We start from the raw sequence: 17,617 nt of genomic DNA on the forward strand, positions 1-17,617 counted from the left end.
TGGGCAGAATGAAGTGTAAGCTGCAGAAAAGCCCATTTGTAATGTACCCATGTGAGAATGCAGGGCCTGAGGAGGTTTAAAGATAATTCCTTATGTTAGAATTTTAAATGGTTTACCTGATGATTCATCAGCATCATGTCATGCCACTGCTGTCAGATGGCCTGTGCCAATTGCATCGAAATGCTGCCTCCCATCTCTTCGATATTATCTCGCTATCTATTCTCTCCCTTTCTCTCGGTGTCCACTCAGTTGTTTTCTTGGCCCATTTGATGTTGCTTATTGTGATGAGTTGGCCTGCCCACTGCCAGCTTCCTCTCTTGTTGCTTCACGAGGGGCCGTGTCTGCTCTTTATACCGTTGCTGGTAGAATGAATCTTTCCATGATCTTCCTCTTCAGGCACACTGGTATTAAGGAGCAATTGCAAACATGTTTGATAAAAACTGATAGCATTTTCAATGAAATTATTCATGTCTCATTTATATATATATATATATATATATACACACACACATATCAGAAAGACGGAGCCAGAAGGTGGTTGATTTGTTATAATTAGATTTGCCTTTCCAATGATTGCCAGGGTTATTACTTCCGCCCGGCCCAGAACCTTAGTGTCTTTGTAGCCTTTGTACCGGAAAGATTAATACGTTGCACTAGCTACTTCCGGCGCTTGTTTGGCTGGCAGTCTAGTATTAGCGCGTAATGTGTAAAGCCTACTTTTAATGCTTAAATGGCAAGGCTTTCAGACGAGGAAATACTGAGGGCAACAAAGAGAGTCCTACATAGCGTACTGCAGTATTAGGGTCACTGTTTTAGTTGTAATATGTTCAAAAAGATGACTGAATTTGGTCCAGATTCCGGGGGGCGCGTTAAGGTAACGTAACGCCACATGCCGGAGGAGTGCAGAAAAACCACTTTGTGTTTTTTTTCCCCCCATGGTTTAAAAATAATTTAAGTAACGTGGATTGAGATAACGTGGTAAAAATCGCGTGGTCAGGTTCTCTTTTAGTACTTCTGTATTTGTAATGTGTAACGTTCATATCTGTCTTTAAAGTTCTCTGTATATATTTTTTTTCTGTTGGCTGCAGGGAGTGACTATTGTGAAGCCTATTGTGTTTGGGAATGTTGCCCGATACTTTGGAAAGAAGAGAGAAGAAGATGGACACACGCATCAGTGGTCCGTGTATGTGAAGCCTTACAGAAACGAGGTGAGGCAGCCACATCAGTAAGGGGAATTTAGCAGGTTGCAAGAAAGGGGCATTTATCTGGGAAAAAAAATAGACGATACTGTTTGAAAACACTTTTGAAAACAAATTGACATTGTTTTTTCCAGGATATGTCTGCTTACGTCAAGAAGATCCAGTTCAAGCTACATGAGAGTTATGGTAACCCACTGAGAGGTGAGATGGGAAGTCTTGGAAAAGGAAGAGTGCATTAAAAACAGTCATTTGTGTGTGTGTGTGTGTGTGTGTGTGTGTGTATGTGTGTGTAGAATTGGACAATTAAAAAAAATTAATCTGTGAAACTCACTGTTTCTCTCATTTCTAGTGGTCACTAAGCCTCCATATGAAATCACAGAGACGGGCTGGGGGGAGTTTGAGATCATCATCAAGATCTTCTTCATCGATCCCAATGAGAGACCTGTAAGAGCCAACACAAGTATACTTAGCAGTTTCCGAGAACATGTCTCAGCTGAGTGGCACGGTGGTGCAGTTCCTAGCACTGTTGCTTCACAGTAAGAAGGTCCTGTGTTTGAATCCATCGGCCAGCTGGACCAAAATGAAATTATTTTTAAAATATTTTGATAGATAATGGGCATTTTAGATCATGGGTGGCATGTAGATGCAGTGGTTAGTAGCATTGCCTCAAAGCAAAGTTTGTCCCTCCTGGTTGTGCTGGGCATGTTTGTCCTGTACCTCTGTGGCTTCTCTCCGGGTTCTCTGGCTTACTCCCAGAGTCCAAAGACATGCGTGTGAGGGTAACTGGTTATTTTGAATTGGCTGTCACTCTGTGTTAGCAGTGTCATAGGCCAACCACTCACCCTGTTACAGTGGAGAAGAATGGACAGTTCATGGCTAAAGTTCCAGGGTTTTTCCTGGCTAAAAATTGTCCCGCGGGTGTGGGTCTTGACTGGTTGCATATTTAGTAAAAGCAGTGAGTCTACGGTACCTTACTTAATAGAGCTGTTTGCATTTCCCTGTCAAGTCCAGCTGTTTAATTTAATCTATTTTATTTAACAACAGTATGTTTGATGTTTGAGTAAAAGAAAGCATGAACTGGTTTAAAATATTTTTATCACAGTCTCTGTGATTTTCATTATGGGGTTGGTTCCCCCCCCCCGAGCCTGAGGGGAAAGGGAAGAGAGCAGATGGAGATCGAGCAAAGGACGGACATGGGAGAGGGCCAGAGTTTAAAATTTTCAATTCAGTTTTATTTATATAGATCTAAGTAGCTTGTTATGGAGCCACTAATATATGTCTGTAAATAAATATATAAGTGCTGTGTGCTAATCATTTTAGTGTACTGTTTAAACAGTTCTTTATTGTACAGTTTATTCTAATTTAAAAATAAGAACAGAAGCCGTCAGATTGTATTCGTTTGCTTGTATTGATTTATGCTTTTGTGTGTTCTTAGGTGACATTGTACCACCTATTGAAGCTGTTCCAGTCAGATTCCAGTGCCATGCCCAAGAAGACAGTTGTGTCTGAATTCTATGATGAAATGGTACCATTGCTTTCATTGGTCTGGTCTGTGGTGGTGGTTATGAGTTATCAGTTTGTGTGAGCCCATCCATCACTGTATGTTGTGAAATTATGTTGTGAGTAAAAGTTGGAACTCTTGACTACTTAGTTTTTCTGTGTAATTTACAGATCTTTCAGGATCCAACAGCTATGATGCAGCAGCTACTGACCACATCAAGGCAACTCACCCTGGGAGCATACAAACATGAGACGGAGTGTATGTGCTCACGTATTCAACACACTTTAAAAAAAAAGAAAGAAATACATTTTGAAGTTGTCATGCTTGCATGTGTGTTCTGTCTGTGTCTGCAGTCAGTGAGCTGGAGCAGAGGACCAAGGAAAAACTGGAAGCGGCAAAGAAGAGAACAAGCCAAGAAATTGCAGAGCTGAAAGACAAACTAAAAGCCAGCAGAGAGAACATCAACCACCTTAAGGCGGAGATCAGGAAACTGGAAGAGGACGGAGACCATAAAGAGCACTGAAACATGGACAAATGTGCGCATGGACGCGATCAGTTGGCGAAGCAATTTTCTGTGTTCTGAGGATTTTAAGAAGAAAAAAGTTCATGTTGAGATTTGTTTGAGGATTTTGCGTTTTTATTTTTGAGTGTCCGAGGCATTCTTAAATATGTAAATATTTTTTGAGTCGGCAGGCAATGCGTTAAAAATGTGGACAGTTACAACAAGCTCTATAAGCGTACAGATACTTTGTTCTGTGTAGATTTTTATTATTATTGCAACACTGTGAAAGGTCAGAAATCATCACGTGTTGTCAGCCTTCTTTCTTGTACTTAAATCAAGTAATCAAATCATTGTCCAAATATGATTTAATCAGCTGGTTGTGAGGGACAACGATGAAACTGTCTCATTCAGCCATCCTGATAAACATTTCTCCAGGATTCCCACATCCTTGTAGCCACATCTCACATGAACGAGCATTCTAATGTTTATATGAAGTAAATGTGCTTTTGTTGTTTCTAATGTAAAGATTTTTACAGGTTTATTCATAAACATTGACATACTGTAGCCCCCCTTCCTGATTCATTTGTCACACTTGTTTGAGATTGTCAAACTAATTTTAATATAAGGCAAAAAGAACCCAAGTAAATACAAAATGCAATTTTTAAATGATTTTATTTATTAAAGGGGGATGGCCCTATGTGGAAAATATAATTTCCCCCTAAACCTGATAAGTGGTTATGCCACTATTGGCAATTAAATGTTGTTGAGTGTTTCACATCACTGTGTGAGAGTTTTGGCCCACTCTTGGAGGGGTTTTGAACATGAATGGGTTGTTTAAGGTCATGCCAAAGCATCTCAGTTGGATTTAAGTCCAGTTGAGATGCTTGAGATGTTTTTGGTTTTTTTTGTAGCCATTTGGTGGCTTTTTTATATTTTTATATATATATATATATATATATATTTCAGTCTTCCAAGTGCTTGTCTGATTGTTCAGGTTTTCTCTCTATCATTGTATGGTCTTTACAGTATAAACTATGAGGCAACCGTTGTGATTTGTACTATATAAATATATAAATTGGATTGAATTAGGCTTTTCCCTTAATAAATAAAATAATTTAAAAACTGCATTTGTATTCACTTGGGTTGTCTTTGATGATTTTAAAAGTGGGACAAATGTGCAAAAAAAAAAGACGAGGGCAATTGCTCAGTCCATAGTCAGGGATGTCACCTAAGTAATGTTTATATTCTCTACAAGGAATAACTTCTAAGCCTTAATTATCGAATAATCTCACTAAGAAAAAGCATTAAATAAATTCTAATTCATACAACCACAATTGGGTAATTTTTAGACGAGGTTCTAATTTTCGAAAGTCAGTGAAAGCATCTTAACAGGAAGTTCTAACAGCCTTTGCAGTCCGGGTACTGATCCCTGACTGCACACTTGTGTGTAACTTTGTGTTCTCTATCTGTTTTCTCTGAAAACTGCGAAGGAATTATGGTCAGATACAAAGACTTACTATGGAAACAATGTTGCCAAGTCTGGACTGTTGTTTTTGGTATGTAGGTGTAAGTTTAATAAGGTTATGACGCGACTGAATTTAGTAGGTTTCCTTGGGTTCCATTCCCTCCAGGTGTCCATCAGGTGGAGAAACTCCAGGTAAGTAGTATACAAACTATACAAAGACACTTTTAAAACAGTGTACTCACACAGACAACTGCTCTGTCCAGGTCTCAGTTGTTATTTCAAACGTCTTCTTCTGTTATGCTATCTTTAAAAGTATTCAAATTCTCGGTTAGACTGGAAAATCCCGCCCGAAAAGCAGTGTGTTATATTAAAGACACCAATTTCAGTTAAGTTACACATATTAATACAGAGAACGTGCTTCCTTTACGGTGCAACTATATACTTATCATATGTGTACACACTCAAGAAAAACACAGTAACTGGTTCCTTCAAATTATCATAATTATTAGTTTTGTGTATTCTATTTATCGGTAATTCAAATTAGCATAATAATCATTAGTAACATTGGTGGTGAAAATAATTCTGATTTAAGAAATATTTTCGTCATTTAGTAACTAGTTACAGTCTCTCCTTAAAACAGCCCCCAGTCAGTCTGTCTGATCACGTGGTCAACGAGTTTTCGCACCGACGTCAGAGCAGCAGAGCTGGTACCGTAAACGTCCTGCTGCATAAGCAACAACTCCAGATTTTCTTTTTTGAAAGACGTCTTGCTAACAGGCGGCTTAGAGTTTCCTGTCGACAGTCCCTCCAGGGTAACGCTGCAGTGATGTAAACTGTGCTGGAAAATGCGTGCAGCTCTTCATCATGTTGCTCATTAAAACAGTACAAAGCTAACGTTTATGCAGCAAACATGTCTCCTCGCTAAGGAAACAACCGGTGGTATTTTTCTGCGTTCAAGTTTTCAGAAAGGTTACTGAAGGTAGGTGGTAGTGACTCACGTTTTTTGTTTTGCAGCCGGTAACGACGCTTGTGGCGTGCGACCATGTTATGGTAGTCTGTCCCCAGAGGCATTGTTTTCCCTAAGGGACACGCTTGCTTGGTGAGTTCTTGGTAAAATAATGTACAGTGTTTCCTTGGACTTGGTGAGAGGATAGTGCTTAATTTGCAAGTAATGTTGCCCTCTTTGCCGCATGTTTGACACCTTTTCAACCGGTAATAGTCGATAGTCATAATGAGCTGGTTAAACTGGGTTTATCCTTTGAGTTGGCAGCTATTGTTGGAGGGCCTGGGAAAATTAATGCTCAAACACTGCCTAATATGAATACTTAACTAATTTCACAAGGCTGCATGTGACTGTCTTTTTCAAACAGGTGGTGTCCGATTTTTGAAGCACACACGTTTGGTCATTCAGTTGTAAGATTTAATTTCATTTGACTTCAGGAGAAGTCTGACTTGAGGTTGTGTTTGTTGTTTATATGACCACAACAGGCATGCTGGCTGGCAACATAGATCTTTGTTTTGATTGTCCTCCACAGAGCTCCATTGTTATCCCAGTGTCTGTGTGTAAAGTCCATTCATGAATCCAAGTGCATCATCAGCATGCCATGGCTTTAATGTATGGAGTTCCCATAGAGAGCAAGTGCACTGTTAGGTTTATGTAGCATTGTAGCATTAGATGTAGTGTTATATTTTTTTTTGCATAAGAGGATCCATGGAGCAAACATTTCTGAGTGCATGATAGTTAGTGAGGGTGTATACCACACTCTGCTTGTTGTGGATAATAGCAGGATAAGGAAGGGCTGTAATTAAACTTGTTGGCTTTTGAGTGTGTAAGTGCCCTCATAAAAATATGCACCTTTATCTACTGTTTTAGTGCTTTACAGCAATGCAGACTCCACTTAATGTTTAATTTTGCATTACCATGTTTGAAGGAGATATTCACCAATAAGAAAGTAACTGGAGGAGTTTGATGTACCCATGAGTTGTTGCACACGTTAAGACGGAAAGTGGTAAAGTGTAAGCGTCATTAGATTTCTGTCTTTGTGTTATGTGTCAGAACACTAGTTACTGCTCAATCACGATTACACAAGATGAAAAAACTGACACTTCTTTCTGCTGACATATTGTCAAAGATAAAAGTAGTGGCGCGGTTTGAACGACTGAATTTAACGCAGAGTGGAAGGATTTAAATTTTACTTCAGATAGTAGTTGAATTTGAATCCAGGGAAGCGGATCGCACTGTGTGTCTGATTATCATCATTTTATGCAAACTGTTACAGTTTAACTGTCCACTGTTTGTGTTCTGTTATCAGTACAGTGACAGGGGTCAGGCTAATGCTTTGTTCTCAGTGGCTTCTGGTGTAATTGTGGTTCTGCTTGCCATGAACCACTTTGCAACACTGTTATAAAAGTTAATGCGGTGTGTGTGTGTGTGTGTGTGTGTGTGTGTGTGTGTGTGTGTCTGTTTCTGTTTCAGTGCTAGGTTTGGTGGGGGTGGTGAGGCCATGGAAAAGCCATCATCTTCAGACAGGGCTGCGCTTGAGGAAAGAAGAGGCCTGGTGGAGGTAATGCACTTTATCAGCTGCAATTAGATGGCATGTTTTTTTCTGTCCCTTTTTTAAATTATAAATTGATTGAGAGAAAAAAATATTACTAATATTACTATACTAATAAACTTGAAACCAGTTTTTGATTCCCATCCCAAAGCACACCTGTGCTTTTTCTTTTGACATGTCAAATTTAATGACATGTGAAGTGAAAATAGGTGCTTTGAAAAGGCAATTATCGTTCAGTTCACTGACTTGTGATAACTGTTAAAGGGGAATTCTGCTTAGTGCTTTTACAAGTCTTGTGTAGTAAGTTTTTATGTGTTAATCAACTTGTATGAAGCTGGAGTTTTATTGTGTATAATGTCAGCAGGACAAGGCAGAATTAGCAGAATAAAGAGAGATGTGCATTGATTTTTTTTATTATTTTTTTTTCTCTCTTCATCCTTTAATACTCTGTCATGAGTCCAACCATGCTATATGAGTACAGTTTTTACAGTAAGGGTAGGATTCGTGCTCATCTTTAACTTTCAGCATTTCACCAGCTACGACTAACATTTTCTTCTTGTTGTTCACAGCATGATGTTGTTATGATGGTTCATTATGTGGTTTAAAGTATTCATGTTCAACCCTTAAGAATATTTTGGAGAATACAGGTCCACTCCAGTCTCTGTGCTCATTGTTCAGGATGGTGGGGAGCCTAGAGGTGCAGAGGGTGGAGAGGTGAATGCTCGGACCCCAAGGAAGAGCAGCTCCTCCCGCAAAAGCTTCCGCCTGGACTACCGACTGGAGGTAAATTGTTCTCTTCCAGTCATCCTGGTATCTAATAAAACCCTAGCACATGTTCTCTTTCACCTCGGAGCTTTTCATTTCTGCAAACTTCTTCCCTACAGGTCTGCATATTGTATATTGTTAGATCTGAATTCAGCCTTCGATACTGTGGATCACACAGTATTCCTAAACAGATTACATCAGCTGGTGGTTGTGTCTGGGTCTGCATTAGACTGCTTTAAATCTCAACTCACAGAGAGTTTTTCTGTTGCTGTTATCATGTCAGAAAAGGCTGCCTTGTGCTGTGATGTTTCACAGGGATCTGAATCCTGCTTAGCTTGTTACTTCTTAGATGGAAATCTTTCTTAACATTTGTATGCAGATGTTCCGTTCCTTCCAACCTAATGAGCTACACCATACCAAGGATCAAACAATGCACTGGGTTTGTAAAATCCAACTTATGCAACTCTGGGGTTGTCTTGAATACCCCCACCCCCCGTCTTTAGACTGTCATGAAAAGCTTTTTTAAGGAAAAAGCGACCTGTTGTCATAGCCTTGGCGTCGTTGGCAGTGGTGGCATCTGTTCCACAAAAACATTAACGTTGACCATAACTTCTATTTTTATCAGTGCTCTTAATTTTTCTTTTTCAAAACCATCACCTTGACCTTTACAGTAATGTTTTACATTAACTTTAACATTGGCCGTTACTTTTTTGGAGGTTCTTAACCACAATCTGCCTTACTCACATGCATCCTACCTCGCATTAAGATCTCTCAATTGAAGTACTTACCCATGACCTTGACCATCGAATAACCTTGACATTAGAAATCTTCCATATTTACCATATTTATCCTTATTATCCTGAATACATTACACTTTTATGCCCTGCATGTGGAATATATTATCAGTTCATTTTAGCATTGCCTGTTATTGTGAATACATGTATGTACATAGTTGGATAAGTTACACAAACACTGCACTGTACAGTTACTGTCTACCATGTGCTTAATTTAACTTTCATTTTGAACAATAAACATGTTCTTTTGTGGGACACATATTAGACCTAATTCTGTGTTTTGGGCACATCCTGTCTTTTGTTTTTGTTGGTTTTTTTTGTTTGTTTTTTTCTTTATTAGAATGTGATTGTTTGGTGCTTTTGTTTCTGCACCCTTGCTTTTGTAATTTTTTTTTTTTTTAGCCTTTGTCTTACACTTTCCCGATATCCCCTCCCCTCCCTATTCTGCGTGTTACGAATCCAAAACAGCCGACTGTTGGCACCTGCTCAGCGGTATTCTTGTTTCATTTAAGGAACATCACTAAGCTGAGACATGTTGTTTCCAGGGGGAACTGCAGCAACTTGTTCATGCGTTTGTCTTTTCTCATTTGGATTATTGCTATTCCCTGTTTACCTGTCTGAACAAATCATCTTTAAATCAGTTTCAGTTCATCCCAAATGCAGCTGCGCGTCTTGTAAATAATTCCAGGATGACATCTCATTTAGCTTTCATTTTAAAATCTCTTTATTGCTCAGCTTTACAGTCAGTTTTAATGTTTTTTTTAACCTTTTAAAGCTTTGAATGGTTCACACGCCCGTACATTAGGTCTTTGGGGCAGAGATGACTGCTGTTGCCTTGTACTTGTTTTAAAATGCATATAGATCAGGCTTTTGGGGTGGTGGCTCCAAAAATCTGGAATGAGTTGCCTTCATACTTTTTGTTTTATTGATTGAGGAGAGTTTAGGGGTAATTGTTTGTTTGGCCTTGTGTTGTTCATGTTTTGTTTTTATTATTTCTTCTTTTGGCATCAGACACTTTGTGACTTTGCCTGTGAAACTAAATGTACTTGTATATTGCATAGAGTTGTACATATTGAAAATGACTTGCTAACATAGCAAATATGTAACTGTTTACTTTGTTTGCAGGAGGAAGTGACAAAGTCCTGTCGGGACAAACACGGCCGCTGGGCTAACCCCTGGCCAACATGGCGCTTCCCTTCCTACACAATGCTGTTCAGGTTCCTGTTCTTAGACAAAAATAACAGCAATGTACCTGCTAGTAAAGAGGTAGGTAATCATTACAGATGATCTACAGTTTACTGTCAGCTGTTGGTTTTGTTCCATAATCATGTAACCCAAGTCACAGTGTCAGATTGGATTCAGAATAAATGTAAAGGCTTGGAGAGGAGTTCAGGAGAAATACATCTTTACTAAGAATCATAGGCCTTTTTCAGCTCTCTCACACACTATTTATAGCTCTTATTGGAAAACCTGCTGAGCTCAGTGAGGGCTTAACAAGCTGCTGTCCCACTGCAATAGAAAAAAGGTTAACCCCTTATTAGCACAGATTGCTCTTTGCTGCTGCATTCAACCTTGAAAAATACTGTAGGTGTGCTTATAAACAACTGCAATTTCATAGACATAAAGTACAGTTATAGTAAAGGTAGCCTTTAGCAGATAGGGTATTAGGGTGCAGACATATAAACTACATTTAAGCATTAGATGAAGAGAAGAAATTAAATACAAAACTATGTTTTTCAGAGTGTTAGTGTGCTGCTGTTATTCAAATGTGAGAATAAGTCCTGCTGATAGAAGAATAACGTGATCTCCTGCTTTTAAAAGGGAGCAGACTGTAAAGAGTGACTTTGTTTTCAGGATAAGAACGCAGTCTGTTTTTTTTTTTTTTTTAGAAGTGTTATTAAATGAAAGCCTCAAGCAGCCTTTCCTCATAATCAGTATGTGTTGCGTTTCTGTTCCTCCTCCCTCTGTAACTGTCTCTTTCATTCCTTCTTACATCTACTTTACTTTTCTCCCTCTTCCTACCATCGATGGCTTGTTCCTTCCTATTGTGTCTCCATCCCTATAGGACCTCGACAGTGCGCTTCCTGTGATGGAGCCATACTTTGTGCAGAACCCAAACCTCTCTGGCTCTGGTCCTGGACTGAGAGTCACGTGGCTGGGCCACGCCACAGTTCTGATTGAAATTGATGGGGTGAATGTTCTGACAGACCCAATCTTCAGTCAGAGGGCATCTCCGGTCCAATTTATGGGACCCAGAAGGTTCAGAGGGCCTCCCTGCACTGTGGAGCAGGTTCATATTCATATTTTTAGTCAGAACTTTTCATTATTTCTGTAAGGAGATCCTCCATCTAAAAGTTTCTTCTTTTCTTTTCCTGAAAACAGCTTCCCAGGATTGACGCAGTGGTCATCAGCCATTCTCATTATGATCATCTGGATGCTGGATCTGTGGCCAGCCTTAATGCACGTTTTGGAGGAGAGCTACGCTGGTACGTGAGCTAGATCGGTGGTCCACAATAATATTCCCATACTGTTGATTGTGTCACGTTCACTCCCCACTCTGAAACAATATGCCATTTGGTGCATTATTAGCAATCACATGTGCCATTTTGTATTGTGTGTCTCAGGTTCGTGCCAATGGGTTTGATGGACTGGATGGTGAAGATGGGCTGTGAGAATGTGATGGAGTTGGACTGGTGGGAGGAGAACTGTGTCCCAGGGCATGACGATGTCACGTTTGTTTGCACACCCTCTCAGCACTGGAGCAAACGCACAGCATGGGACGATAACAAAGTACGTAGTTATCAGTGATAATCCTGATCAGCCATAGGCATTTATGTATTTATATGACCATTTCGTTTAATAATGTGTTATTTGCTTATTTGTCTAACATTAATAAAAGTTTGGTGAAATCACATGACCATGTAGTGTAAGCCCTGAATAAGCCAATAGCACAAGTGTGTTCATTTTTACAGGACAAAGGCTGCTTAAACCTTTTTTTTTTTTGGAATTCAAAGTATATACAGACTTTTAATCTTCTTCCAGTCTTTATGGAGCAGCTGGGCAGTTTTGGGTCCAGACCATCGTTTCTTCTTTGCTGGTGACACCGGCTACTGTTCTTCCTTTGGGGAAATAGGACGACGCTTTGGACCGTTTGACCTTGCAGCAATTCCTATAGGAGCCTACCTGCCCAGGTATTACACGTAATATATGTCCACTTTATTAAGCACATCTCTACAATCTAATGCTTAGTCGCTGAGTCTGCTTTTGTGATGTATTTTTAGAACATCTTTAAGGCTAAACAAAGACATTGATTTATGGAATATTTGTACATAGATGGTTAAGATAAATAAATGAATTCACTTTAAGATTAGTCTGAAACAGATGTGGAAAGCTTGAAATGGTCTGAAAACTTTGTGTGTATTGTAGATTCAGTTTTTATTTACTGTCGTAGTGGCATGTTTATGTTTATGTAGGACAAAAAAACTTGGAAACACTTAAGTACAGTGATCTCTAATCTATCGCGAGGGTTACGGTCCAGAGATGATAGGTGAAAATCCGCAAAGTAGCGGTGTTATATTTATTTTATTTATATATATTTTAAGGCTTTATAAACCTTTCCCACTCTCTCACTACAACTTGAATGATGAAGATGATGAATTACATAGTATTACAGCTCCACAAAATCCCACAATATAGCAAAAACTCTGCAATACAGAAATAAATATATTTAAAAAAAAAAAAAATCCATGATAGTGAAGCTGCAGTAAGTGAACCACGATATAGCGAGGGACGTATAATGTAATCCACTAAAATACTACATTTAGTTATGATCTCAGCAAGCAACATAAATGGAAATTACACCTGATTTCCATTGTCAGATTTTTAAAGGTAGAGTTAATGGCAGTTGTCTTTGACAGCAAGAATTTATTAATAACACCCACACAAAGTGCAACACAAACACATCAGACTTAATCAGAAATTCAGACTCTAAGCTGCTCATTTGTCCATAATACTGTGTAATATTGTGTCACAGAGACAATTTTGAACAACTACTGAAATATTCTTTGATTTTTCAGGGACGTGATGAAGGGACAGCATGTAGATCCAGAGGAGGCCGTTCAGATTCATGAGGACCTTCAGGCCAGACAGTCAGTGGCCATTCACTGGGGCACCTTTGCCCTCGCCTATGAGGTAGTGTCAGTTATTTATGCCTTATGTGCTTTTAAAGACTTCATTTATTTGCCTTCTTCCAAACAGTTGGAATAGAAGATCAAAAGCCCTCTAATGCCTAATATTCACAAAAGTGCAATAACAAAATAGCATCATAAAACAAAACCAAGTAGAATCCACTTACCTGCTCACAAAAGGAAAAACAGGTGGCGCCAGGCACAACAAACCCCGCCCCTGGCAGACGTTTGAGCTGATTTGAACATCGTCCATCACACAAACACGTCACTCTCCAAAACACTGACTCACCAAGATGATAACAGTCCTGTTGTCCATGCCCATAATTGTCCTTTGACCTTTACATTGAGGTCAAGGTTGCCATAGATGCGTCTATGGTGTGAATTTGAGCATTCTACCTCACAAAAATTTGACTGCTGACCTCAACCCAACTATGGCAAAAATGTAATCAGGTGATGTAGGGGTCACTGGCCATCTTTTGTGCAAATTTGGTATGAACCGGACTGGACAAACATACCAAAAAAAACAAACAAAAAAAAAAACACCCTGTTCGCTGCTCCGGGGTAAAAATGTATTAAATAAGTTTGGTTTTATGTTAAATTATTGGGGTATGCACAGTGGATTTAAACATTTTTATTGTCACTTGTATGACTTTAAATTTATTTTATTTTAAACATATTGGCCAGATTAGGACAATAGCTGTATGTGTTACTAGACCTTTTTTCACAGCAGCCATTTAGACATGAAACACAGCTGTTAATCACATTAAGGCTCTATTAATGAAACCTTCAAACGTCTCAATGTGAAAAAGGTCTGTTGGTGACATTTTAAAGTGCAGGAATGTAGATTAACAGATGATTAGAATCATCATGCATTTACTCATCATTTATAGGGAACTTAAGTCATCATACTAGTTACATTACTCAGTGCATCAGAATTTGATTTTGTCCATCATATGTCCACCCCATTTATGACAAAGGTTACATAATGCAAGGCTTTTCAGTAGCATTAAAAGAAAACAAAAACCTGAAGAATGTTTAAAAAAAAAAATATGAAGGAATAAAGCATCTAGGTATCTATGCTGATTACTGATGCTTATTAAAATCTTTAGACCCTCCTACTGTCCTCACACAAAGGCCCGAGGGACCTCCTAGGAATGGTCATGCTGTTTTCTGGAGAATTGCTTGGCCAGTAGGCAGTGATTTCATACCTGTCGATCTTTAATCTGGAACGTAACCTGCTCACAGCTTAAGTTACCATGGCAGTTTACCACATAAGAAGTGAACCACCTTCGTTGTACAGAAAACCCAGGATTAAGATTAACCCTGCAGTTACCTGGGTAAGCTAAAATCCTGCTTCACCTCAGCTCCCAGATGTTTACGGACTCTCATTGAAAGAAGAGGGGATACTACTACACAGTGGTAAACATTCCCCATCACAATTTTGTGTTGCTGCCATCAAATTCAAAGTTGCCTTGTTTTATTAAAATGATTCATTAAAATTTGTTGTTGGTTTAAACATGTTTCATGTGTTCTATTGTGAATAAAATGTGGGTTTCAGTCCTTGCATTCTGCTTTTTTTGGAATTGGGGTTGTACGTTTGCTACTATTACAGGCTGTAATAGACCAAAGAGCTACTCTGTGAGGTTAATGCAAGAGCTTGTTAATGAGATGGAAAGTGTTCTGACACTACATTCTGATGATGCAGTAAAACATTGTCATCGTTTGCTGAGCTGCATGAGGATTCCTGCAGCTGACACATTTTCATACAGCCTCTGCATTTATTACTGTGCTTAAAATGGGATTTGAGGCGATATGAATGTAATGATCACTGAAAAACCTGCAGAACTAGTAAACTAAAAGTGTACAAGTTGCTGCTCAAGGATAGACTTAACGCTCATGTTTGCCCCCTTCATGCAGTACTACCTCGACCCACCTGTTCAACTCAGAGAGGCTTTGGCACAGAAAGGACTGAAACCAGAATCTTTCTTCACTTTGCACCATGGGGAGTCTCGCCTCATATCTGCACAGGGAGGAGACGTCTTCGACTGATGCCCGTCACTTTCGTGGCCCATTTCTATCGATTTGTCTGTAACAAAGTGCAGTGATTTTATTACATTTAGAGGCACTGTTTAAAAGTTGTAATAATTGCATATGTATGCAGCCTATATCAACTAGAAATCAAAACTGTTCCACAATATTAAATGTTTGCACTGCCATCGCATAGTCATTGATAGGCGGTACTACCTACAGGAGCCATGACTCCACTAGAAAAGTGGAGTTTTTTTTTTTTTCGGTTTACACAAGGAAAAATGTGCATTCATAAAAGCAAAGATCAGTTCTTCTCATAGTTAATGAGTAAGCAGAAAGTATAAGATTTACTTAATGATTTTAGGATCTGTACTTGATTCTGATTGGTCGTGGTACGGATCCATCAAACCAATTTAGAAAACTAGATTTTTAGATTTGAAATGCATTAAAAAGGTATTTTGTGATGCCAAACAAGTAATTATTTAGAACATTTTGTGCCACTCTTTGTGAAATGGTAACTTACATTTTGGTGTGTATTCATTTTGATTGAAATTTCATGGTGTGCACACTGCTTTACAACAAAGGAGAAAAAGAAAAAAAATCCCCCCCCCCCCCCCCCCCCCCCCAAAAGTACAATTTTACAGACCAGGAGATCAGGTTAAAAAGTGTGATATTTAAACATTGGTGTTGAGTCTTGTGACATTAAGGAGTTTTTTTTTTTTTTTTTTTTTTTCCTGAATGTGCTATGAGAACCCAAAATTATGAGAGACAAAAATAGTTTAGCTATTTTTTGCTGTCTGTGATTAAAAACTCAACCACGGAGTGCTGATAGGAAATGCAGAGCTGTCTGATAGATGTAGAAGTTGAGCTGGGTTCAGCTTCGTGCCTTGCAAATAGTGTGCACTGTTGCAGGTTCAGACATGTGGCTTTGATGCTGTGAACCCACAGTTTCTTTCTTATCAGTGCGATCATTCACATTTTAGTTTGGGCGGATGGATTTGCTTCAGCAGCGGTAGATTATTTGAACGCAGTTGAAGCAGATTGAGTTTTTAATGCCTGAATGTATGAACACATAACAGCAGAATGTTGAGCTCATGTACTGCAGTAACATGTTTATGAAGCTAAAGAGAAAAATGTTGTTTACATTTCACAATGTCACCGATTTCCCAAATAAATATTACTTTGCATTTAAAATGTTTCTTTTATTGGCAGCAAAAATGAAAATGGTTTCAAATGAAAGCCAATGTGCACAATTTCCCACCATTAGTGCCCCAAGTGTGAACCAGAACAGACAGACTGGTAGACAAAAATAAGGGGGTCAAGAAATAAACTATGCTGGCCTTTTGAGTCTGTTTCTATTGTAAAATTACACTGCACACCCCCAAATTACCCAGTACTGTCATCTGAACAGGTCAGTGTGTTGAATCACACTGACAGGCTTAGAGATTTATTTAAAGTCTCTTGCACACCCCAGCCCACATTTTTCCAATTTTCAGCCCATCTGCTTCCACGTCTGAGGTGCTGGGCGTTCACAGAAGCTATTCTGCCCACCTTGGTTGCATTTTTGCCCAGAGAACAGCTGCTTACTGGATATTTATTCCAACAATAGCCTAGTGACTGACTTTTCAGTCAAGTTTGAACCAACCAGAGCTAAATGTTTGAAAAGAAGAAAGATTTTAAGAGGAATTTTGAGACATTTAATCAAACCCGCTTCAGGGATTTGCACTCTGCCCAGTGATGTCCAGTACATCCAGATGGTTCTTGAGGACTGAACGTCTCCCCCCCCCTTTCATGCTGGTTTTCTATTTTCCACAGTGCCTTTCATCCAGTCTCCCTTTGTACAGGTGTTTGTGATTGACCTCATTAACTTCCCCCTCCTGCTATAGGTTTGCACTAGATGCACATTAATAAGAACACCACAAGGTGGCAGTGTCTGCATTTTTTTTTTCACCATACAGCCACACGGTGAGAAGTTTTAGGAATACAACTCCATAAAGGAAGGCAGACATGAAAGACCTTGTGTTTATAATCAGTAACCAAGTGGTACTAATAGATGGATGGATGTCACTGATTAGAAACACAAAATTCAGTCCATGATTTGTCAACGCAACTCACACCAGTCTTCTTTAAAGGCTGTATTCACACAGAAACAGGAAGCGCTCGTTGCCTGAGTCTGATTTGATCCCAGATGTGTAAACAAGGAAAGCTCACATTAAATATTGTTTAGACAGACTGAAACTGCATGATAAATTATTTACATATGGCTTTCTGCTATTTTAAGTGGACACTAACACAATGAGAGAAGAGCTGAGATAAGCAAAGTGTACAAGATAATCTTTGGTAAACATATCAAATCAGCATGTTCCAGTGATAACATTGACTTTAACATGCTGTAACTTTCTTTTTTTTTGCTTCTATTTATCACTGACGAAGTTATGAGTCAGTGATTTGATATGACAGGAAGTGAAAGAAGATATAAGGGGTTGAAAGGAGCAGAATGATGTTTTAAAGGTGGGTGGCTTTGCAAACTGGAAAGACTGAAATAGCACTTACTTAAATCATTCAACACTGAATGACGTTTAAGAACAAAACTACAACTTCACTTATAGACAACTATGATA

At 39.0% G+C, this 17,617-nt stretch overlaps 2 protein-coding genes across 4 annotated transcripts; both read left to right on the forward strand.

Moving 5' to 3' along the window:
* Positions 1-634: 634 nt before the first annotated feature.
* yeats4 (YEATS domain containing 4) lies at positions 635-3,903 on the forward strand. Its single transcript, XM_030720287.1, has 7 exons — positions 635-874; positions 1,089-1,208; positions 1,334-1,400; positions 1,549-1,643; positions 2,635-2,724; positions 2,871-2,958; positions 3,054-3,903. Exons 1-7 carry the CDS (start codon positions 824-826, stop codon positions 3,221-3,223), a joined length of 681 nt encoding a protein of 226 aa, XP_030576147.1. The 5' UTR covers positions 635-823; the 3' UTR covers positions 3,224-3,903.
* A 140-nt stretch (positions 3,904-4,043) lies between these two features.
* napepld (N-acyl phosphatidylethanolamine phospholipase D) lies at positions 4,044-15,608 on the forward strand. 3 transcript variants are annotated; one of them, XM_030720284.1, is made up of 10 exons: positions 4,044-4,859; positions 7,144-7,231; positions 7,901-8,005; positions 9,907-10,047; positions 10,847-11,071; positions 11,164-11,267; positions 11,406-11,571; positions 11,824-11,972; positions 12,858-12,972; positions 14,886-15,608. In XM_030720284.1, exons 1-10 carry the CDS (start codon positions 4,786-4,788, stop codon positions 15,015-15,017), a joined length of 1,299 nt encoding a protein of 432 aa, XP_030576144.1. In that variant the 5' UTR covers positions 4,044-4,785; the 3' UTR covers positions 15,018-15,608. The 3 variants fall into 3 exon arrangements, with proteins under 3 accessions (XP_030576144.1, XP_030576145.1, XP_030576146.1); XM_030720285.1 differs by lacking the exon at positions 4,044-4,859 and adding an exon at positions 5,344-5,646; XM_030720286.1 differs by lacking the exon at positions 4,044-4,859 and adding an exon at positions 5,687-5,766.
* The last annotated feature ends 2,009 nt before the right edge of the window (positions 15,609-17,617 follow it).

The sequence above is a fragment of the Archocentrus centrarchus genome, chromosome 23, assembly GCF_007364275.1.
Source record: "Archocentrus centrarchus isolate MPI-CPG fArcCen1 chromosome 23, fArcCen1, whole genome shotgun sequence".
In the NCBI taxonomy this organism is placed as follows: Eukaryota; Metazoa; Chordata; class Actinopteri; order Cichliformes; family Cichlidae; genus Archocentrus; species Archocentrus centrarchus.

Excerpts from the sequence above, each read along its gene's own strand:
- yeats4 (XM_030720287.1), top strand. The coding sequence starts at position 824 with ATGTTCAAAAAGATGACTGAATTTGGTCCAGATTCCGGGGGGCGCGTT. Across the intron at positions 1,209-1,333 it reads TGAAGCCTTACAGAAACGAG|GATATGTCTGCTTACGTCAA; the intron begins GTGAGGCAGCCA and ends TGTTTTTTCCAG. Across the intron at positions 1,401-1,548 it reads TTATGGTAACCCACTGAGAG|TGGTCACTAAGCCTCCATAT; the intron begins GTGAGATGGGAA and ends TCTCATTTCTAG.
- napepld (XM_030720284.1), top strand. The coding sequence starts at position 4,786 with ATGACGCGACTGAATTTAGTAGGTTTCCTTGGGTTCCATTCCCTCCAG. Across the intron at positions 7,232-7,900 it reads AAAGAAGAGGCCTGGTGGAG|GATGGTGGGGAGCCTAGAGG; the intron begins GTAATGCACTTT and ends CTCATTGTTCAG. Across the intron at positions 11,973-12,857 it reads ATAGGAGCCTACCTGCCCAG|GGACGTGATGAAGGGACAGC; the intron begins GTATTACACGTA and ends TTGATTTTTCAG.